At 37.7% G+C, this 25261-nt stretch overlaps 1 protein-coding gene across 4 annotated transcripts in view; it reads left to right on the forward strand.

Moving 5' to 3' along the window:
* dpp6a (dipeptidyl-peptidase 6a) overlaps positions 1-25261 on the forward strand; it is a 480936-nt gene that overhangs the window by 433052 nt on the left and 22623 nt on the right. For all 4 annotated transcript variants that reach the window (XM_056249831.1, XM_056249832.1, XM_056249829.1 and 1 more), the window contains 9 exons: positions 13083-13237; positions 13321-13418; positions 14536-14659; positions 14928-14966; positions 15517-15624; positions 17427-17518; positions 19518-19565; positions 19655-19773; positions 23173-23220. In XM_056249831.1, coding sequence (XP_056105806.1) covers positions 13083-13237; positions 13321-13418; positions 14536-14659; positions 14928-14966; positions 15517-15624; positions 17427-17518; positions 19518-19565; positions 19655-19773; positions 23173-23220 — 831 coding nt within the window. The remainder of the gene's footprint in view (positions 1-13082; positions 13238-13320; positions 13419-14535; positions 14660-14927; positions 14967-15516; positions 15625-17426; positions 17519-19517; positions 19566-19654; positions 19774-23172; positions 23221-25261) is intronic.

Below are 25261 nucleotides of genomic sequence, written 5' to 3' on the forward strand. Positions count from 1 at the left end.
TTCAATTCTTCTTTCAGCATTGCATCTACTTTGGTAGCAAGCACAGCTGTTGTCAACTCCAAACGGGTAATGGTTACAGCCTTCAATGGTGTCACTCTGGCTTTACCAAATAAAAATGCAATGTGAATGTGTTTCTCATGATTTAACATTCTAATGTATGTTATTGTGCCATATCCATTTATACTGGCATCAGCAAAATGGTGTAGTTGAACATGCCTAAGCTCTCCAAAATCCCCAGGCTTAATACACCTGTCCACAGTGAATACAGCTAGCGACTCCAGATCCTCCACCCATCTCTTCCACTGGCATAATATGTCCTGTGGTATAGCATCATCCCAACTACAACCTCTCCTACAGAGTTCTTGTTGCATTATCTTGGCAGACAACATGACTGGAGCCAAGAACCCCAGAGGATCATACACAGAGCTGGTGATCGAAAGCATGCCACGTTTGGTAAAAGACTGCTGTTTTACCTCCAACTTGAATTTGAAAGAGTTTGTTTCCACACACCATTGTAGGCCCAATGCCCTTTCGAGTGGAAGTTTATCTCTGTCTAAATCTAACTCCTTCAGGTCTTTGGCCCTTTGATCTACTGAAACAGTTTGCAATACTGCACGACTATTACTGATCCATTTTTCCAAAATGAATCCCCCTTTTTGACATAAAGCAATGAGAGCCTTCATCGTCTTTATAGCTTCCTCTTCCGTAACTGAACTCTGCAAGGAGTCATCCACATAGAAATTTAGCTTGACAGATTGAATCACATGAGCTGGAAACTCAAACTGATTGTCATCTGCAGTTTTCCTCAGTGCGTAACTTGCACAACTCGGAGAGGAAACTGCACCGAATAAATGTACAGTTATCTTATATTCCTGAAGTCTCTCAGAGATGTTTCCATCTGGCCACCAAAGAAAGTACCTCACAGTACTGCGAAGATCACGAGTCAGCATCGTCACTTCATCTTTGCTGCCGACACTGACACAGAAAACACTTGTTTATTAATAAACAATTAAAATGTCTCCTTGATATATTTTACGTATTCATAATCATTACTTTTGTAACAGCTTTTAGGTGCTTTATTGGCAGCGCCACCCTTACATGTTACATGAACGTGTCACCACCGCATCACCCCAAACGAATCACTATTTTGAGTTTGTGTCAGCTAAAGATGGTAATATTAAGGTTTGTTGTACACTCTATGCTGGTGGCGATAAAGTGCTATCTAGCTGCAAAAACACTACGTCAAATTTGAAGAAACATTTGGAGTCAGGTCAAGAAAGACTGTCTTTATTTTATATTTTAGAAAAACAAGTATTTATGTATAAGTGCAGTCAAGAAAGACTGTCTTTATTTTTTTTTTATTAAAAAAACAAGTATTTATGTTAAGTGAATTCAAGAAAGACTGTCACTATTGTTTTTTTTATATAAAAATATGTATTTATGTTAAGTGAAGTCAAGTGAAGTATTTTTTCAGGAAATAGTTTTTAAGTTCAACTTAAAATGTCAGGAGATACATTGTTGACGTTACTGTTAAAAATGCACTTCCAATAAAGTGAGTGTTGGCAAAATCGGTTGTCATTTTTATGTTGAGGAGGCGGAGGTGTTGTCAGCAGCTGCTAAATGTAACTAATAAAGTAACTTGTAATCTAACTTAGTTACTTTTAAAATCAAGTAATCTGTAAAGTAACTAAGTTACTTTTCAAAGGAGTAATCAGTAATCAGATTACTTTTTCAAAGTAACTGTAACAACACTGTTAATAACCCATCCCAACACTGTCCTAACAGCATATGGGCCAATCCCACTGTTGTTGACTATCTCCCAAGGTTCCAATACCTTGGAAGCATTTGTACCAATCAGCAAATCAACATTTGCTTTGATGTTTGGGATGTGCACCTTTGATATGTATGGAAACTTAGCCAAATCTTCAGATGTTATTAAGTTATCAGTACCAACTGGCAATTTCTGCTGTGTGAGCACCCCAGGAACCGGATAGAAGTTATTGCAATCCAGACTGGATACTTCCAAACCAGTCAAGGATTAAGCTGGAACTATGATTTTTTGCCCCATTGTACTGAGCAGGAATGTGACCTGTTTATCTGACATATTCAGCTTCTGCATAAGCTGTCCTGAGCAGAATGTGGTTGAACTACCTGGATCCAAGAATGCATATGTTTTTATGACATTGTTTACTTTGATGGATTTAACTTGTACTGGGAGAGTAGACAATGCACATTGGTCATTACCGACCCCTGTATGGAATAAACTAACTTGTCACATGACGACGATTTCACAGCTGCTGATTGCCTTTTGATATGAAGCATTGTCGGGTGAGTTTGATGACAAACTTTGCAATTCAGCCGGCCTTAACAATCCTTGCTCATGTGCCCAGTTCACAAGCATGCAAAGCAAACTCCCTTTTTCCTAAGAAAATCTATCTTTTCCTTGTGCTTCATTGAATTGAAGAGATCACACTCCTCCAATGAGTGATTATTAGAACAACATAGGCAATCATCCTTGTCAGCCTTCCCTGAGTCTGATTTTGGACTCCCAGATCCTGAAAGTGAATCTATGTTTGCTACTGTAATAGCAAAGGTATTTCCCTTCATTCTTTCCTTGGGCTGTGACTTAAATCTTGTCAATGTCTTCGTTCCAGTGAGACCAAATGATGACTCCTGAATATCACCAAACAAAGGGTCAGAAAGAATTCGGACATGACGTTCTATGAATGTGACCAGATCAACAAAACAAGCTCGACGGTTACCTGTTTCCATTATGTCGTAAGCTGTTACTCTCCACTGATCCCTCAGCTTGAATGGCAATTTGGAAATAACACTTCGCATGTTTACAGGCATATTCATTTATTGCATGTGCTGGAGCTCCCCCATTATTTTGCAACAGCCACACAAGAACAACGCATACGCTTGCAGTGATTTCACATCCTCAGACTTCACAGGGTTCCAGGCCAGAGCCTTTTCAATATAAGCAGTAGCAATTTTATATTCATTGGCGAAGTGTTCCTGTAAAAGATTCGTTGTTACTGTTTAACCCCGCTCAGGAGCCATGTGTTAACAACTACTGTATGTACCAGATCTCGTGGCTGTATACTGCCGTGCAAAGGCAAAAGACCGTAACTTCGTGTTTGGTCGAAAATTAGTTTTTTATATTTTTGGCACATTCAAGACCCCCTTTATCATGTGGATAAGTATCTTGAGTCAATTCCGTCGTTTTTTCGAGAAAATAATGGGTTGTCTTAACAGTAACTTCCAAAAGCCCGTGAGAAACCAAGGCAGAACACCGTAACACCAGTTACCGCTATTTGGCTTTGTTTTGGAACGCTCATTTTGAGTTACGGTACTCTGCCTTTGTTTAGCCGCGCGTCAATATGAAGTTACGGTGCTGGCGTTCTATCAAATATGCTACCTTTCAGATTGTACGGTGTTCTGCCTTTGTTTTGCTCTCCATTAAAATCTCCGAAATTACGATGTAGCCTGTGTACTTTGTACAGCTGCCATCAGTCCCTGTAACTTCTGATGTCCTCAGAGCTTTGTCCAGCACAAATGCGGTCAGAACATTTAGTATGGTCTGAACCCGCTCCATATGAAAAACGTGCGATAGGCTATCCATCGCGAATGATATATGCAGAGTTGACAGAAAAAAATGTTACACACGCCGTAGCAGGTGAATACAACAAAGAACTAAATCCCCGCCTCACCCAGATCGGGTTGAAACAATCATGCATCTAGCTGGCAGAGTGCCAAAACTTCGCCGGCGCCTTCAGCTCCGCCCTGAACACGGTCGAGCCGACGCACGACTTATATATCACAGAGTGATAATAATGAAGCAACAACGGTATATTGGTGCATACAACATAATGCAGCAAGAATTGTTGGTGCATACAACATCAGACAAGCTGTTACAAGCGGGTTGTACCTACAATCACACTGTCCGGAATAAATCCGCGGGAGCGAAGTGCACTGCACAATAATAGGGCAGACAGCTGAAACCACCGCTACTGAAAAGACGCAGAACACAGAAGGTTGTGCTATAAATGCATTAGTCGTCTAGGTAGTCCAGAGCGCGCTCCCCACCGAGTCTCAAGATGGAAAGCACTGCGTTCGTACTTCGTACTTTTCGTGAACGTACGAGGAGCATGACACCTTCGAACATGAATATACTATAAACGAGTCCCCGGGTCGAATGTGCGCGAGGACCTGTTTTATCGTGATCATTTTGAACGCGCGTTTATCAAGTCTTATGCCACTCGGTACCAATTGAAGATCTTACCGCTATGGAGGTATTTTGCCATGTCTCATGTATTAATAATGCCACCAGAATGCAACCAAAGCACAGGGTAGTTATAAGTAGATGTCTATAAGTGTAAATCATACAAAATAAATGCCATGATCACTAGATTTTATACAGGTGTTACTATAATGATTTTGTTAATGGTGATCAGCAACCAAATATTGATAATGTGGAAGTTACTGCCTTTTGCCTTGGCATAACTTCTCACTTTTTGCTGACAATGCAAAGGCAGAGTACCGTAACTTTAAAATAGTGGTCAAAAGTCAAGTTTGAGCTCAAGATTTTTTATGTAGATAATTTTTATTACTAAAACATCTAATTGCCAGATTTACAGTGTCCTACCTATAATTAATTTGGAGGGACAACTGAAAATCTTTAAAGTCATTTTTCTCAGTTCCAAACTCTAGCGAGTTAAGGTCTTTCTCATAATTTTTTTATTTTGTAATATTTTGTAACTATTGATGTAATATTAACCCTTACTAGACAGAACTTACTAAATGTTATTTTAAGGCTATCGTTGTTATCATAGAAATGTTTGTATAGAGTGATAAAAGGCAAAATGGTCAATAAATTAGAAGTTAAGGTATTTTGCCTTTGTATGACCCATTATTGTTTTGCAGATAATGCAAAGGCAGAATACAGTAACTTCCGAATAGGGGTCAAAGGTCAAGTTTGAGCTAAATATTTTTTAATGTAGATAAATATATTCATTATGACAACTACTTGGCAAATTTTCATTGTCCTACCTATCATACAATTGGCTGGACAACAAAAAAACTTTAAAGTCATTTTTCTCAGTTTCACACTCTGGTGAGTTAAGGTCTTTTGCCTTTGTAGGGCAGTATATTGCTCTAAATAGAACAAACAATCTGATTTACTGGCCTTTTCTTCCACACCTTGTTCAAAAGCTTTTATAAAGGTTCTGTATTGAAGTGAATCTCCATCAAATATGGGAATATTTCTTGGTGGCAATGACATTGAACTATTATGTTGAAGCAAGGCAGTTGTGATTTCATTTCGCTTATGCATGATTTTAAGAATACCATCAGATGTATTCTGACCAGTGGTATCATAATATACAGACCTCTTGTCCTTTAATTGAAAAGTTGGATGCTGTGATGTTGCCTGTGCAGCTATTGTCGGTCGTTGTTTATTAACAGCATACTGTTGACTTGTAGCAATGTTAATCCGACTCTCACTTGTCTTAGGTCGCACATCAACTATTTGGCCAGGTGGTAATAAACAAACACTTTGTTGAACTGATTTCCCTTGTCCAGGTTTGTATTCCGTTGCCATAGGGTTTAACCCATTGCCAGATTTCCTTCCTTTCCCGAGTGGGAATTCATAACACTTGAAGATCCTCGAGAAGAGCTTTTTCATTCAAAAGCCTCTAAAACAGCCAATTTAGCAGTAGATGCAGCCAATTCAGCCTCCAAGTCGAGCTGCTCCCTTTTCCTCCTGCTGCTCTTGCTCCTCAAGAGCATACCTATCCTTTAAACCTGCAGCACGAGCAACAATTGCAGCTCTATCGGCTTCTGCTTTTACCCTTGCAGAGGATGCAGTGCTCCTTCTACTACTGCTCATGCTGCCTTTTGAACGTTTACTTTCCACATTGGACACACTGTCATTTGGATAATTACCATCATCATTATCATCACATTCTCTTGCAAACACATTACCTTCATTACACAAAATCCATTAATTTGCATCAGCAATGCATTCATCATTAAACATAGTTTTTGCCTTAAACCACATTTCTTGTTCTTCCTTTTCATCTGGTGGCAATAAACCCAATACAGACTCATGAATGCTTTTTGCATTACCACATACCTCAATAAACTCTTCAAATGCACATTGTACCTGTAATTTGTCATCCTTTTGAATAAACTCTTGCAAGGATTTTCTTATATTATCTGCCTTATTCAGTTTGGCTTTTCTGCCAGCTTGCAACTTATCCAATTTATCAGCTACACATTTTTCAGTTTGTACTTCCACATTGCTAACCACACTATTTGATTTAACAACTGATACACCAGACCCCACAGTTCTATCCAATGTTGCATTGCGTGTCTCCATAAGGATTAGTCTATTTTTTTATAGTTCATTACAACAAACAGTCAGTGTCAAAGTCTTTTATCTGCCCACGTTGGCGATCAGACCATTTCATTCATTTGAATTACGTGTGCACACAACTGAATGGCCATACACATACCTCAGTGCGTTGGGCGCCATTAGATGATCCTTTGTTTCTTCAACCGACGTCCTTTACACTGCTGGCAAACCACAGATTTCAAAATCCAGCGACTCCCGTTAACATTGTGTCCTCTTCAATGTATCCAAACGTATTCCAAACAAAGTTCCACATGAAAAGGTTTTGACTTGTATTGTAGGAGCTAAATCCAATTCTTTAAGCTACTGAGTTGTTTGGTCCTGGAGTAATTAGGTTGACTGACTTTCTTGCTTTGGTGTTACATTGTTTATTTCATCCATAAAAAACGAGAAGACCATTCTTCCGTTGCATCACCATACACAGTTTATTGGCTCCACAACACCACTGTGCATAATGTCCAATTTTAGATTTTTCCATTTACATGTTAAAGAGAAGTGTACATACGTTCACCGCTTTCGCTGTTGCGGTCAAAACCTTTTTGCCCTTCCGGGTCAAAACACTTCCCTACAGCATAAGGAAGACCACCTACAGTATATACACTGATATCTCTATAATGTGCACAGCGCCACTCAATGGTCAAAATGAGAATAACACATCACCTGTATAAACACATTTTGGGCCCTATTTTAACGATCTGAAACGCAAGTGTCAAAGCACAAGTAACTTTGTGGGCGGAGTTACTTGCTCCTCCGGCGCTGTTGCTATTTTCCCGGCGGGATAAATGCCTCTTGCGCCAGGCGCAAATCTAAAAGGGGTTGGTCTGAAGTAGCTTCATTATTCATAGGTGTGGTTTGGGCGTAACGTGAAATAAACCAATCAGAGCGTCATCTCACATTCCCTTTAAGAGCAGGCGCGCTTGTTCTAAAGCGGATTCCTATTATAACGGCGGATTTGCCAGGCGCGCGCCAGGAGCGGTTCACAGCCGAGGAGAGCAACGTTCTCGTCAGGGGCGTAAAACACAGAGAAGTGACATTGGGGATGGAGAAACCCACCCAAATTAACTTCTGTTAAACAGCCGTATGATAATTTGGGTAAATGTGTAAGCTACATGTATGCTTTTATAATAAATTATCTATCTATCTATCTATCTATCTATCTATCTATCTATCGTAATAATGTATGATTTGCAAAAATTAAAACGGCTGCTTAGATGAGAGAATCAAAGTGTATGTGCGTTGTGCACACGCTACATTGATTATGGTCAAGCATGCGCCCTTAAAATAGCATAATGAACAACGCGCAACGCGCCACTGACTTTAGACTAGGTTTTTTCTGGTCAGTGGCGCAATTGTTTTATAGACAATATACACTCACCGGCCACTTTATTAGGTACACCTGTCCAACTGCTCGTTAACACTTAATTTCTAAGCAGCCAATCACATGGCGGCAACTCAGTGCATTTAGGCATGTAGACATGGTCAAGACAATCTCCTGCAGTTCAAACCGAGCATCAGTATGGGGAAGAAAGGTGATTTGAGTGACTTTGAACGTGGCATGATTGTTGGTGCCAGAAGGGCTGGTCTGAGTATTTCAGAAACTGCTAATCTACTGGGATTTTCACGCACAACCATCTCTAGGGTTTACAGAGAATGGTCCGAAAAAGAAAAAACATCCAGTGAGCGGCAGTTCTGTGGGCGGAAATGCCTTGTTGATGCCAGAGGTCAGAGGAGAATGGCCAGACTGGTTCGAGCTGATAGAAGGGCAACAGTGACTGAAATAACCACTCGTTACAACCGAGGTATGCAGCAAAGCATTTGTGAAGCCACAACACGCACAACCTTGAGGCGGATGGGCTACAACAGCAGAAGACTCCACCGGGTACCACTCATCTCCACTACAAATAGGAAAAAGAGGCTACAATGTGCAAGAGCTCCCCAAAATTGGACAGTTGAAGACTGGAAAAATGTTGCCTGGTCTGATGAGTCTCGATTTCTGTTGAGAGATTCAGATGTTAGAGTCAGAATTTGGCGTAAACAGAATGAGAACATGGAACCATCATGCCTTGTTACCACTGTGCAGGCTGGTGGTGGTGGTGTAATGGTGTGGGGGATGTTTTCCTGGCACACTTTAGGCCCCTTAGTGCCAATTGGGCATCGTTTAAATGCCACGGCCTACCTGAGCATTGTTTCTGACCATGTCCATCTCTTTATGGCCACCATGTACCCATCCTCTTATGGCTACTTCCACCATGTCACAAAGCTCTAATCATTTCAAATTGGTTTCTTGAACATGACAATGAGTTCACTGTACTAAAATGGCCTCCACAGTCACCAGATCTCAACCCAATAGAGCATCTTTGGGATGTGGTGGAACGGGAGATTCGCATCATGGATGTGCAGCCGACAAATCTGCGGCAACTGTGTGATGCCATCATGTCAATATGGACCAAACTCCCTGAGGAATGCTTCCAGCACCTTGTTGAATCTATGCCACGAAGAATTGAGGCAGTTCTGAAGGCAAAAGGGGGTCCAACCCGTTACTAGCATGGGGTACCTAATAAAGTGGCCGGTGAGTGTAGATTGTTTTGTTCAACAGCAAAATAGCATGAGGGAAAGTTTGCGCCGGAACACGCCTCCTCTTTGCGCTGAACCGCCCCGGGGAGCGCAAGTGTATTTCTTAGTTAACCGACGTGCGTCTGTGGAGGGAAAAGTCCGCTTTGCGCGGGTGCAAAATAGGAATGATACATGCGTCAGTGTACAAAGTCATTTGCGCCGGGTGCAAGATAGGGCCCTTTGACTCCTACAGTAAATGTGACTTTTATCTCATAATTCTGGCTTTATTTATTGCAATTCTGTGTTTATACCCTATGATTTGGAATTTACATCTTGCAATACATTTACATATTTGACTTTTTTTCTAAGAATTGACTTTATATCTCACAATTTTGAGATATAAGCTGGAAAATGTACTTGAAATAAAGTCAGAACTGTGTGTTAAAATCTTTAAAACAATTTTGAGGAAGTTTTAATTGCGAGCTAGAAATAATCCAATTTGGGGAAAATTAGTCAGAATTGTGAGATGTTTGCTCAAAGTTGCAAGTTATAAGCTTGGAATTTCAAGAAAAAAATTGCAAGATATAAACTCATAATTAAAAAAAAAAAGGAATTCACATCTGTGTGTTTAATAAACTTAATTTAATAAATAAGTTTAATAAATTCTGAGGTCCGAATTGCAAGATAAAAAAATAGAATTTTGAGAAAAATTGTCAGAATTCTAGGATGTTAACTCAAAATTGCAAGAAATAAACTTAGAATTGTGTTATATGTAAACTTGAATTCTGAGTAAAAAGTCTGAATTACGAGAAATAAAGTAAAAATTGTGATGAAAATGTTTCACGATGCATTGTGGGATTGCCTTTCCATGAATTATATGTGTAATGCTGCTTAGTGTTTGGCCCTATTTGGAATAGCCTGTACACAGGGGCACGTCAAAAGTTTTGTTGGTTTTTAGAATGAAGAAAAGATGATGGAAATGCTCAGTCTGAACAGTAAAGTTTCAGCTCATTCACCTACAGCTGTTTCCTCTGGTTAAAGGACAAGTGTAAGAGGACTGTGTGTGTGCTGGACGCGACTTTACTGTCCTCCAGCTCTCAAAACACACACTTGTGTTTCATCTGTCATTCAGCTCTGCTATTAAACCTCCCTGTGTGAGCAATCAACAGCCCAACAAGCTTCCTGGCTCACTACTGAGAGTGTGAGTGTGTGTTTGGCAGAATAAAGGGCACAGACATACACACAGAAAACAGGAATGAGAGAGAGATGTGTTTGCAGGGTTTCTGACACCTTATGTCTAATGAGAGCCGTTTTTGCTGTTTTGTACAGAGATGTCTGCTGCAGGCTTGCTTTGGTTCATCCATGGGTCAGCATCTCTTTAATGATCAGATTCATTGTAAAGTTCCCATGATACTCACAAGCACTTCCTCTAGAAACATCCACATCATGCTCTCAAGGCATTCAAATGTGTTATTAAAAACTTGTCCTCATTGGCATTCAAGGGCTAGTTCACCCAAAAATGTTTCAAGCTTCAATTTTCAAAGCTGTTGTATACGGACCAAGAAAACTTGAAACACACAGGATTGTGGGATATCATTAGCAGTAAAGGATACATCTATACTAAGTTCAAAGGCCAACCAAATGGAAGCATCCATTTGCAACATTTAAGGTTTTGGAAGGAGCCAACATTAAAGCACACAGATGAAATGAGCAGATGAGAGTAAACTCGCAAACTTAGTATATAATATTAAAGTCCCCCTCCGATCATATTTTGAGCTATTTTTAAACATTCCCAGTGGTCTTTAAATTCTGATTATGCCATTTTTAGCCAAAATCACTAAACCTGTGCCGTTTTCTGGGACTTCGCTTCAGCAGAGCGGCAGTAGCTCATTAGCAATTCGCCTCTGCGTTGTGGGCGGAGCCGTTGGTACGGAGACGACCCTCCCCCTGCCCGTTGCTGAGAGCTTTGTCTCTCCCGCTAGCTTACACCCCCAATACCGGTGGGGCAACAGTATTATATACACGTTAATTATTAATATCCGAAGTTAATCAAAGTTATCACCGATCACCGATCATTATTTCACTCCAAGACGTCGCGTGTGGAGACGCCCAGTGGAGTTACGTCACAACTCCAGTCTATTTTAGCCGGCATTTTAGCGTCTGCTACTGATTCACAGCCATTTGAATGTAGAAATACTCAGAAATACAACTTTGAGCTTATTTTTCTCAAGATATGTCCTCTAACATCAGAAAAATGCCACAAGAACATGTTAACACCTAGAAAAACATTATTTTCATCGGAGTGGGTCTTTAAAACAAATCATATTTCCCAAATGTCTGATACAAATGAAAGTAGTTTGGAAATCCACAACTTAGGCCTATATATCAAGTATATAAAATGTCAAGTACAAAGAGTTATGTTACTCGAACAACTTAAAATGTAAGCCTTTTAAATGTTTACACTGTAATTGGACATGCATTTGTTAAAATCAGATTCACTTCAGAAATCAAAATGATATTTACATCAAAACCCAAAACCTAGAAAGCATTGTTCAAAACCGCAAATTATTGTATTTGTCACGGGTGCTGCTGAAAATAAGTGCATGAAGACGAAGATTCAAATAAAATAGTCTTTAATCCAAACAGGAGAACTCAGGGAAGCAGACATAACACACTTTAACATTGACGAGAACGGACACCAACTGAAAGAAACAGGGAGAATAAAGACTAGAACAAATAAGGGAGCTGATGAGATAATAATTAATAGGACACAGTTGAATGTAATGACTAAATAAACAGACTGAGGAAAACTAGGTCACAGGACAGAACCAAAAACACAATGAAGGAGGGAACACAGAACTTACATGTGGCAGTATTATTAATAAACATTATTTTATATAAATAACATGAATATATGAATAAATATGATCTTACTTTATTTTATATGAATGTTTTTGAAAGAAGTCTCACAAAGGATGCGTTTATTTGATCAAAAATACAGTAAAAACAGCAATACTGTGAAATATTACAATTCAAAATAACTGTTTTCTATTTTAATATAATTTAAAATGTCATTTATTCATGTGATGCAAAGCTGAATTTTCAGCATCATTACTCCAGTCTTCAGTGTCACATGACCCTTCAGAAATCATTCTAATATGCTGATTTGCTGCTCAAGAAACATTTCTGATTATTATCAATGTTGAAAACAGTTGTGCTTAATATTTTTGTGGAAACTATTATATAGTCTTCTTTGATGAATAGAAAGTTCAAAATAACCGCATTTATTTGAAATATAAACCTTTTGTAACCATGTAAAATGTTATTTTCACGTTTAATGTATCCTTGATTAATAAAAGTATAAATTTCTGTAAAAAAAAACGTACTGACCACAGTCTTTTTATCAGTAGTGTAAATTACATTAATATACTAATTAATTAATTCAAAACAAAAATGGATCTAAAAATTAAAACCATAAGCTAACTAAAAATAACTGTCAAAATCCTCAGATGCCAACATAAGCTCTCTGAACAGATTTGTTCACTCACTCTCTCTGTAGGTGATTAAGTGAGCACAACTGTGCTGAGCATGTGGCTTCCTGCCTATTGGAGCTCAGGAAGAGGGGTCAGACCCTATTTCCGCTGCCCTTGGTGAAGTCCAGAAATTGCTTTTTTCCCTAATATTGTAGAAGAGAAGGGGCACTTGATGAAGAAGGCCGATTCTCTCTCTCTCTCTCTCTCTCTCTCTCTCTCTCTCTCTCTCTCTCTCTCTCTCTCTCTCTCTCTCTCTCTCACCGGCCCCGCTGAGATTACAGTCCGCCCTGTGATTTATGGGCCAGAACCTTCCTCGCTGCCTCTGTGCAAAGATTCATATAGAAACAGGTGGTTACGGAGAAATGCTCTTAACCGCGTCAGGTGCATCAACTGTATCCGAATGAAGATGGGAAATCTCAGTGTGTGTGTGTGTGTGTGTGTGTGTGTGTAGACGTAGCTGGAATGAGACCTGAGAGACGCTGTGTCATGGATGATTACTCTTTACTATTCTTGCAATTATTCGAGTGATTGAACCACAGTGAAATATGACTGAGAGAAACTCCTGAATCTTTCTTGTGCAGCGGAGATCTTTAAGTCTCACATCGCACACTGGTGGTCTCCGGATGGGGCCAGGCTCGCGTACGCAACCATCAACGACACGCTGGTGCCAAAAATGGAGATCCCCATGTTCACCGGCTCTGTCTACCCTACGGCGAGACAATACCATTACCCCAAGGTAAAGACTTTTTTGCATTACTGTAAACATAAGGGGTAGTGGTGAAGATTAAAATGTGTTATACTTGAATGTTTTTCTTCCAGGCAGGGGAGGAAAACCCCGTCATTTCTCTGTATGTGGTGAATCTCAATGGCCCACTGCACACTATTGAGATGAGAAGACCAGAGGACCAAAGAATAGGGTGGGCTGATGCATTAATTTACTTTCCAAATGTTCATTATAGGGAAATTTACAATGGATGTTGTTGGGGAAAAATTGAGATTTGAATGCTTTGCGTTTTTGTCACAAAACGTTTGAATTCGCCTGAGAATCTTTGCGTTCTCTCACAAAAAGCTGGCATTCTCTCAAACCTTTGCTTTCAGGACCAAAACTTTTGTGATGGAAATAATATGAGGTTGGAGGAAAAACTATATTTCGATGATAATACTTTTGCAACAGAACGCAAAAGATTTTCCAAATTTTCTCTGGGGAAAGTAACACTTTTGTGAGAGAGCTCAAAAGTTTTGCAAGCGAATGCAAAAGCATTGAAATAAAATTGTTCCTATTATTTTTACATCACCACCAGCCCTTAGGGTGATATTTTGTGTCACACTTAGGATTAAGGACCAATTCTCACTATTAACTACGAATTTTGCCTCAATACATTTCTAATTACTGCTTATTAATAGTTAGTAAGGTATAAGTTTGGGTATTTGGTAAGATTAAGGGATGTAGAATATGGTCATGCAGAAAAAGGCATTAATATGTGCTTTATAAGTACTAAAAAACAGCAAATATCCTCGGAATATGCATGCTAATAAGCAACGACTTAATAGTGAGAATTGGACCCTAAACTAAAGTGTTACCATTTTTGGTTATGGCCAAGAACCGATAAATGGATGACATTAAAATTCTGCTAAAAGTGAATTTATACATTGCAACATTTTATTGAACAGTATTAAAAAATGGATATTCATTTTGAGTTTTGCTAAAGATTAATATGTAAATAAATATAATGAATATATTGTATTAATAATATGTTTATATCACATTTAGAAAATAGAGAAAATGTGCAAAAAAAAATAAAAATCAGCCTGTAACCAATATGATACTGATATATTATGCATCCCTAGCTGAAAGTATCATCAAATTAGCCAAAATATCCAATAAAGGGGTGTAGAATAAAGAATTTTGTATAGCTGTGAACGATGGGCATTTGAATTCTACGAAAACCTTTGAAAGATTCGGTCAAGGTCTAGTGATTGGATATAGTCTTTCTGCCAGAAGACATTGCTGCTTATTTCTTGTGTATATTACAGTGAATACTATGTGACTATGGTGAAGTGGGCCACAAGTACGAAACTGGCAGTAAACTGGTTGAACCGAGCCCAGAATATCTCCATCCTGACCCTCTGTGTGGCCACAACGGGTGTCTGCACCAAGGTATGCCTGGGTTTTTTAAGTATTTTCCATTTCCATTATTTCTTTTATTTTTCTAAACCAATGACGTGAATTCACATGAACAGCACTTTAAACGCAGTAGGTAACCAGGTCACTGTATTGTTGATTGCTAGTTAGTACTTTGTTTCATTAAGAAAAAAATGTTCACAGGTTTTATTGAATTTGACTAAATGAGTCAGAAACTCGATTCTGCACACTTGTAATATTTCACTGCAATCTTACCATGTTTTTTGTTTGCTTTTTTCTTCAGAAACATGAGGATGAAAGTGAGGGGTGGCTGCACAGACAGGTGAGAATTAACTTCCTCTGCCTAGACAGGGGGAAGAAATGATGGGATGTGCCATGTCAGTGTTTGTCAATGATAACGGCTTTGAATAGTCAGGAACGTTTGATGTTGTTTGTCTTATCATATTCCCCACAGTACCGTGCTTGAGCTGATATTGTTTTTCCTGATTAGTTTTTCATGTCTGTTTTTCACCAGAGGGAGAAAGTGGTCGCATGAAATGTTTTGCAATAACATGAATAAAGGATTGTGTGGCTCCTGCAGAAATAGGCCTGAGGGCTCAGACGCACTATTACATATGCACTGCATCATCATAATAATAATTCACATTCTAATATATGTTGTTATGGTTTTAACGTTTTTGGTGTTGTTTGGAGATATACGACCGCTCTGTGCTGCGGACGCATTCTCTAGTGCTCCTGCGGGTCTTATAATTCAGTAATTATGAAACTCTGCAGAGCAAACCAAATGACGAAACACTACCATGGGTGGAAAACATCACCTGATGACAGTAATAATGGTGCTGGTGTGACGGTAATGATAATTTCCCAAACAGAATGAAGAGCCGCTGTTTTCTAAAGACGGTCTGAGGCTGTTCTTCACCAGAGCAATCCCACAGGGAGGACGAGGGAAGTTCTTCCACATCTCCATGTCCATCTCACAGGTACAAACTTCAGCAAAGTGTGTTAAAGCAGGGCTTTTCAAACTTTTGAATCTGTATGCTGTATCCAGTGTAGACAGTGTCATTAATTATAATGACTATTTGCTTTTGATGCGAAGCGACTGAACGCCAGTGGGCGGGGCCTATGGTGCGATGATGTAAAACTATTTGTCGATGTCTTGCTCTGGAGGCAGAAATATGACATCATGTGTGACATCTCAAATCCCTCAGTATCCAAACGAACTGTCTTTGGGAGCTTCATTAAATGCTTTGTTTATAATAAGGAGGACATTTTAAGCTCTGAAACTTGCAGGATGTTTGCAGGATGTTTTTCACAATTGCTAAGACAATAAATCCCTTTCTCTGTACCAAATTATCAAAGGCCCAAAACCTATTTGTCTGAGAAACATTAAACAAGTTCAGGCAGTTAGACACCATTTGCAAATCTCATGCTCTGATTTGCAAAACTCTAAACACATTCTCACTCACTAAAACACATTTTGCACTTTGATGCACTTCAGTTGCTAAATGGTAAACACATGTGGCAAAAGTTAAACTACAACACAGTTGTCATCGTTTACATACAACGGCTCAGAATGGTTCACACTTGTTTCTAATGATGTGATCAAACCAACTGTACAAAAATATAAGCCATTTTAGAGTGAATTTTTATAGCAACAATGGATGGAAACAGTCTGAGAGGGAGAGGAGGAAGAGTAGGTGGATGGGGAGGAAGAGGAATAGCCAGGTGTGGACAGTGTTGTCAAGGCTGGATCTGGAACACTAGAGAGTTTTCTCCTTTGTCCACATCACAGGCAATGTTGTCTCTTGCCAGACAAAGTCCTCAGGCTGGACCCAACATGTAAACGTGAGGCAGAATGAATCTCTCACTGACCTTGATTTTGCTGCACAGCTTCCTATAGCATATAGAAACATGTTTTAATTTAGAGTTGTCTTTGACCTTTTGGGCTTTTGCAAACTACTGTGTGTTTACACTCCACAAGTGCTGAATATACAGACATCCCAGCTCTTTCTTAGCGTTATCCCTACACATTTTCAGGGTCCGCTTCACACACACATGATTTGGCACAGGTTTTACATCGGATGCCCTCCCTGTCACACAACCCAGCACTGAGAATGCTGGGACACAATAATGAATATACAAGGAATATACAGACATTCCATACTATACAATATTCAATGCAAAACTGCACTTGCAGTTCCTACAGTATACAATATATTCACCTTACTTAGTTGCGATTACTATACTCATACATAATTGCAAATTTTGTTTACTGTTTACAATGTAATTTTTTTCTGTAACTAGATGCTCTGGATGCTGTGTTCTCCATTTTTGATGTAGTGTCTAATGAATGCTCTGTAGTGTTTATATATTGACTGGCTGTGTGGATGATCTGAAAGCATTGTTTGACTTTGAATACAGATGAAATGGTTTGGGGCTGATTGTTTGCTTTTGGGTAAAGTGGGTAAGTTTCAAGAAATGTGTCTTAGCAATTGGGAAAAACTGAAATGGTACAAAGACAATTGTCATATATGTCAAAATATCAAGGCGCCCCTTTAATACAAACAAGTTTCTTCATTTTGCCATGGCGGTTGGTTTTGTGATATTTTTGAACTAATCACGTTTTTCACTGTCGACAGCATTTAATTGACTAATTACTTAATTACTTCAGACATGTTCTACGTCTCTTTTAATGACAACACATTAATAACATTGTATTATTCACAATCTCGAGTTCCATTCAGTATGACTGATGTCTGTTTAATTTGTTTTGTTCATGAAGCCCAACAGCAGCACAGATTCTCTGCAGTCGATCACATCAGGAGACTGGGACGTCACACGCGTTCTGGCATATGATGAGGACAGCCAATTAATGTGAGCGAATCCACCAACACCACACACTGAACATCAATGATTCATTAGTCAGTAAGAATGAACATATTTAGGCTAAGTAGTGATTATTATGGGATGTATGGAAATCGTTCAGTACCATGTTATATAAGATATACAAGTATCTATCTACCCTTGTGAAAATTAACATGCTTTTAAGATGTACACTTACTTTGATGGGTTGATTAACATAGTAAAGCACATGTAAAGTATTTAATTATACATTTAACTAAAGTGTTAACTGTGGCGATTTAAAGGTGTAATACATTTTTAATGTACTAAAGTGCAATTTCATTGTTACAGATGTCTAATTACAAATATATTTAAATACATGGCATTTCTACGGAACGCCGAAAGGGACATGGTGGTGGAAAAAATATGACATGGGAGGAAAAATGATATTTCGAAACGTGTGTGTTCGCTCACAAAACGTTTGCGTTCCCCCAAGAAACTTTGCGTTTGCATTTACATTTATTCATTTTAGTGCTGTCAACTCGATTAATTGCGATTAATCGCATCTAACATAAAGGTTTGTGTTTACATAATATATGTGTGTGTGTATATATATTATTACATTTATATACATCAATGTGTTAATTACGTCTGTATATGTACAGTACATACGCATATACACTACCGTTCAAAAGTTTGGGGTCGGTACGATTTTAAATACTTTTAAAAGAATTCTCTTCTGCTAACCATGGCTGCGTTTATTTGATTAAGAATACAACAAAAATCAGTTATAGTATTAAATATTATTCCAGTGTAAATCAGCTGTTTTCTGTGTGAATATATAGTAAAGTGTAATTTATTCCTGTGATCAAAGCTGAATTTTCAGCATCACCAGTGTCAGTGTCTTCAGTGTCAAATGATCCTTCACAAATCAGTATAATATGAGGATTTGATGCTCAAGAAACATTTATTATTATTATCAATGTTGAAACAGTTGTTGGTCTGTCAGTTGTACAGTTTTTTTTTTTTTTTTAGGATTCTTTGATGAATAGGAAGTTCAAAAGAACAGCATTTGTTTGAAATCGAATATTTTGTAACATTATAAATGTCTTTACTGTCCTTGATAAATAAAAGTATTCATTTCTTTCCTCCAAAAAATAAAAATAAAATTCTCACTGACCCCAAACTTTTGAACGGTAGTGTATATATGCAGTATATATATGTATAAATGTGTGTGTGTGGACAAGTTATACACACACAGACATATATACAATATGTATATACATTTTATAATATACACACACATATATTATGTAAACACTGACTTTTTTGTTAGATGTGATTAATTGCAATTAATCAATTCGACAGCACTAATTCATTTAGTAGACGCTTTATCCAAAGCGAGGAATACAACAATCGATTAATCTTAAATGGGCAATAAACAAGAGAAGTGCAGCTCATACAAAGTATTTTTGGTTTAGAATCGTACAAGTTTGCTCACCCAAAAAGCTAAACATTTTGGGAGCGGACAAAGTTTCTTGAGGGAACTTAAAACATTTGAGAGAGAACACAAAAGCATTGACATATATATTTTGTTCTCCCATCTCATATTGTTTTTCCATCACCATGTCCCTTTATGGCCTCCATAACATTCAATAGAAATGACATTAAAGTACATTTTAGTATACAATATATACTATTTGGCAGCACACTTTAACCACATTTTAAAGACAATAGAAGTAATTATGAACTTGCATACAAAAATGTACTTAAATCCTACTTAAGTGTGTCAAAAAGCACTATAAAGTTCAGCTAATTGCATTTAATACATATTTAAACTATAATACAGTTTATTTTATAATTATTTATTTGCAATTAACATGCAAATAAGTGCCCAAAAGCATTACATACATTTTGCAATATTATTGTGTAAAGTGTACTCCTGTTTCACAAGCGTTTAGCTTCTTTGTATAGATTATACAAAGTGTTATATGTACTATGCTTTGATATTATATATTTTTTGTCTGAATAGATATTTCCTCAGTACTGAGGATGACCCTAAAAGAAGACATCTCTACAGGTACATATGGCACATATATTCAAGTCTTGGTTGATGCTGTCGCAGGCTTGTTCTCGCTGACAGTGTTAATGTGTCTGTGGTTGTTCCAGCGCAGACACAGTGGGCTCCTTCAACCGCCGCTGTCTGTCCTGTGATTTCACTGACAGCTGTGGGTATGTCAGTGGCTCCTTCAGTCCCAGCATGGACTACTTTCTGCTCAACTGTAAAGGTAGACATCTCTTCCTTTTATCTTTTGATCTCAGTATATGAAGATTTATGTCATGTATAGTAGTAATTAGGGTTCCACTTTATTTCGATAGTCCACTTTAAACATTCCTCTAGCTATAAGTAACTTTGCAACTACACGTCAACTAACTCTCATCAGATTATTAGTAGACAGTTGTAGACTCTTAGGTTACGGTTAGGTGTTAGGGTTCGTGTTTGTAGAATAAATTGACTTGTAGTTTCCAAGTTACTTATAGTCGGTTGGAGGAGAATAAAAAAAAGAGTTAGCGGATATTAAGCATACAGTCTACTAATACTCTAATGAGAGTTAGTTGACATGTAGTTGCAAAGTTACTTATAGGTCTTAGAATGTCTAAAGTGGACTATCGAAATAAAGTGTTACCGTAATTAGTGTTGTACCGGTTAATAATAGGGTTTAAGGTTTTTTTTTATAAACTTTAAAATCCTCTCTGACCTCACCACAACCCAGACACATTTTCATTAAACACTTGTGAGTTGAAACTGCGGTGAATGTCGATTTGGCTTGATGTTACAACATCTTCTGACAAGCTTTATGCATCCGTGTTCAGTGTCCGTCATTCAGTGAAATAAAGAAAGGGATGGAGACAGTGAGAGTGGACTCATTGTCAGAGAGCACCGTGTTATTGTTCAGCTGTGAAGGTTCCATGCTGCAAAGTGCATTGATTATTTGCAAGGCTTGTTTCTATAGCAGCTGAATTGTTCGGTAGGCAGTCTGGAAGGCCTGAATGCTGCCATGGTCGTATATTGAACTGTCATGAGCGAACTCCTTGAGCAATGACGTGTTTATGATCAGTGCTGTTGTGGCACTCATAAAAGCTTCATCGCAGATGCTCGTTAAGAGAAGATTTTATGCACCTTTTTCAGTTTAGTTACACAGCAGTATTAAAAAAAAAACTTTGGAGCACTTTAGAGCACTTGTAAAACAAATGAATTAACTGTTGTTGTTAGTCTGGCAAAGAGCTCATTCAAGCCCATTTCCAATCCGTCAAATCGAGGCACCAATCAGAAACGTTGGGGCGGGCTTTACACGATGACGACGGGGCTGGGATTTTGAAGCAGATTTTGTAGCCTACATTACAAAGATGGATGCCGCCGTCGAACATCACTCGTTCCAATCAGCTATCGCGTCTGTTTTAAGCGATTTGAACGTTTCCTTTTTGTTAAAAACCGAGTAAAGAACAACACTCGGAGAAGTTTCTCCGCCGCTCTGCATACGTCATCTCCTTCATCGCTCTGATTGGTTTTAGGTCTATCCGCGACGTCCGTTGGTGACGCCCCTCTGGAAATGATTTGTCTAGGACACTTTGCCAGACCCTAACTCAGTTACAACTGAGAATGGTCTGGTTTTAACCAGGCTACTGAAGCATAAGCTCTGACTTAATACTTAATCATGCACCTTTGACTATTATTTTAAAAATTGTTTAGGTTTTTGGTTACACTTTTATTTCGATGGTCCGCTTTAGACACTCTGCTAACTATAAGTAACTTTGCAACTATATGTCAACTAACTCTCATAGAGTATTAGTAGACTGTTAGGTTAGAGTTTGAGTTAGTAGAATAAGCTGAAGTAGTTGCAAAGTTTAGTCAGTAGAATGTCTGTTGGAGGAGCATCACAATAAAGAGTTAGCAGATATTAAGCAAACAGTTTACTAGTACTCTAATGAGAGTTAGTTGACATGTAGTTGCAAAGATACTTATTGTTAGTAGAATGTCTAGATTTAGTTTGTAGGCAAGTAGAAAAGTAGAAATCGAAAGTTAGATCGTATATTGACAAAAATTATACTTTGGACCAATTAAAAAAGAAAAATAAGTTTATGGTTTAGTTCAAACCTTACATTTATTTAATTAAACATATATATATATATTTCTGTCAGGACCACTATCGTCAAATACGATTTACAATTAGCATACGGTTTGGATTGGCGGTATGGTTCTGTTCTGGGCGAGAACTCCCTGCGCATCCATGCATGGATAAGATCGCATAACATGAATGTATTGCAGATATCATTAATTCAAGATTTTAAAGTACAACATAATTCGAAAATTTATTCTGATTCAAGGGGAATCAGAATGCCAAATCCTGACTGACGAGAGGAGGAGCTGGGGATGGAGGAGGGTATTTAGCTCCTGAGAAACGCGATAGCTGCTGATAATACTGAAGGAGCTTATATATGTATACAGTGATAGGCGTCGTATCCCTATTGGTAGACGTGGATCAGCTGATGCGAGTTGACTAACGTGACCTGCCAGAACTGATGCTAAGCTTGATTTCCCAATATTTCCATATTTTCCCAAAAATAAAAATATACATTCATATTAAAATGTTTATTTATTATAAAAACCTCCTCTCTTTTTAAAAGAGAATATTCCCATATGTATTTATAGTAAAATAATAATAATAATAACAACAAATTAAACATTAACTAATTTTTTTTAATTTTATAATGTTTAATTTGTTGTTATTATTATTATTATTTTACTATAAATACATATGGGAATATTCTCTTTTAAAAAGACCTTAAAGTTTATTGTGATTTAATTTAGAAAATGCATCATCTTTTCTGTTATGTAGTAGTAAAGCATAAAAGTTAGTATGTATTTTTCAAATTTTAAATCTGGTGTCAAGTATTTTCTATGTGGAATGTAATTAGCTTGTAGCCAAACTGAACAAAACGATTTCGATTAGACCAATATAAAAATGCATATTAATTAAATTACACCTTCTTTTGCTTTTTTCCAGTAAAACTGCACAAATGCTGAATGCGTTACGTGCTGAAGTTTAATACTTTATAGGTTAGGGTTTGTTCAAATAAACCCCACTGATAATAATTTCAAATTGGTCATCAAAGTCAACAGTTGTGATACAAGTATATGCCTACTGTATTCAGATATGAAAGAATTATTCTGTGAGACACAACCAGGGTTATTATCGCCATTAACTAAAGCCATTGAAAAACTTTGTAAGTATATGAAATAAAATAAAATAGATAAAAACTTAAACTTTTTTTATTTAGCTAGTTGTCAAGGCAACATTTCTCATATCCATAGAGTTTTAGTTAAAATACTGAAATAACTAAACCTAATAAGCAATAACAACAAAAACAAACAAAAAATATAGAGAATTTGTGTTTTTAAAAACCAAAATAAAATGTCAAAAAAACAAAACAACATACAACAAAAATACATAAAAATAAATAACACTAGACAACACAATGGCTACAGCACCCTACTGGAGAATTACTGATTTAAAAAAAAAAAAAAAAAAAATCTCAAGCAAACTTGGAAAAAGCATTTGTTAGAATGATAAAAAGCAATGATTGTCTTGTATCATTATTTATTGATTGTGTTTGTGTGGTGTCAGGTCCTGGAGTTCCGTATGTGGCAGTTTACAGCACCTACGACAGACAGAGTGAGTATCCAGCAGTGTGTGTGTGTGTGTGTGTGTGTGTGTGTGTGTGTGTGTGTGTGTGTGTGTGTGTGTGTGTGTGTGTGTGTGTGTGTGTGTGTGTGTGTGTGTGTGTGATCTGATGTGTGTGTGATCTTATCTGTAGGGTCATGCTCCTGTCATTTGACTTGATTGAATGTCGTCAACACATTGTTTTTAAATATGGGACCTATTATGCCCTTTTTCAAAGTCTTGATTTTGTTTTGGGAACTACTAGAATAGATTTTCATGCTTGAAGGTTCAAAAAACACATTATTATACACATATTTTACATTATTGCAGCATCTCTTCTCCCAGTCTGCATCCATTTTTTTACGCCCTTCCCTCGCTAACTTCCCTCCATCTCATTCACTCGGATGTACTTCATTGTTTATGTTGCATGAGTGTCCACTGCTGGCGGAACCCTTGCAATGTGTTTAAATGGAACAACCTAAGCCCTTGATCACTTGGAATCTGCAATGGGGCAGATTTATTATTTTCTTTTTTAATTATTAATTTGTTTTACCCACCATTCTACAGGGCTGTATGTGTGCTTGGGCTGTTGGAGAAAATATTTTTTTTAAATTACACACACGAAAATGATAACAATACAATAAACATAACTGTAAAAAACAGTCAGGTAGCTACAAGTATTATGTGGTTAAATGTCAAAACAACTCCAATATCATATACTACATTGTGTAGGGTGGGGTAAATTAGGCACGATCTGCTGTGACGTCACAATCATGTTGCATTGTGGCCTATGGATCTTCCTGAAGTGTTGAGTAGATTCGCTCCCTCAGTCAAAACCAAAGGGCCGAGGGTCTGTCCAAAATAAACTTCCCCTGCCCACTTGATGAAGTTTAATGCACTTCAAAATGACATTTCCACAAGTGCTTAGGGAAGTTTATGAGTGCATTTCTAAAAGTTAAACGCAGCCCCAGTCAGTCTGTAACGCTCTGTTTAGTTCCTGTCTCTATGAAGCCCCTCCTTCTGAAAAGCACAAGTTGATCTGATTGGTCGGCTGGACCAGTGTGTTGTGATTAGTTAAAGCTTAAAGCTTGTTTTGGAAATGTCATGCCACTTACCATAACCACGAGTTTCAACACACTATTAACGCAGGTCTCGCCACCTTTTTTTATTATTATTTAAATGAGGAATATTGTGACGAGTTTGTTTCCGGAGAAAAACTCAAGACTACAATCGAGGCGTTTCAGGGCGCACTGATATAGAGAATAACCCCCTTTGGAGTGGAGTTTGTAACTTCGCAGACCTTTTTCATGCTCAAACAGCAACATCATACATTAAAAACAAAATGTATTGAAGCTTCTGATTTTAAAATGCATGCTCTCTCTGTACCGTAATGTATGGGTGACCCTGAGACCACCGGGCTGCTGAGAGCAACTATGGTTGAGAGAAATAGTTTCAAAGTTGAACGTACATAAGCGAAGATGGTAGATTTCAAATTGCATTCTTCTTGGGGTCATGACGAGCCATCTGAGCAAGTGCTATTGAGATCCATTCATTTCTACAGGTATCAGTGTCAGTGTCTGGATGAATTAGTAATAAGAGGCATTATAGACCTAGACTACCATTCAAAAGTTGTTAATACTTTTATTCAGCAAGGATGCATTAATTTATTCATTTAAAAAGATATTGAAAAAAAAAATTATCATGGTTTCAACAAAAATATTAAGCAGCACAATTGTTTTCAACATTGATAATCATAATAAATGTTTCCTGAGCACCAAATCAGCATATTAGAATGATTTTTGAAGGATCATGTGACACTGAAGACTGGAGCAATGATACTAAAAATTCAGCTTTGTTACCACAGGAATAAAAAATTTTTTTAAAGCTTTTTATATACGCTATAGATATATAAGCTATGTAAATCTACACTCTAATTTATTAGGCTGTTAATAGAAAGAAAGTACAATAGCACTGTAGTGCATTTCAGTGGATGTATAATACATGCAGTTAACATTTTATTTTGTGGCTCTCATCTGTGCCATTATCATCCCTC

Source organism: Rhinichthys klamathensis, unplaced genomic scaffold (assembly GCF_029890125.1).
Source record: "Rhinichthys klamathensis goyatoka isolate OS25496 unplaced genomic scaffold, OSU_Roscu_1.1 h1tg000064l_1, whole genome shotgun sequence".
NCBI lineage: Eukaryota > Metazoa > Chordata > Actinopteri > Cypriniformes > Leuciscidae > Rhinichthys > Rhinichthys klamathensis.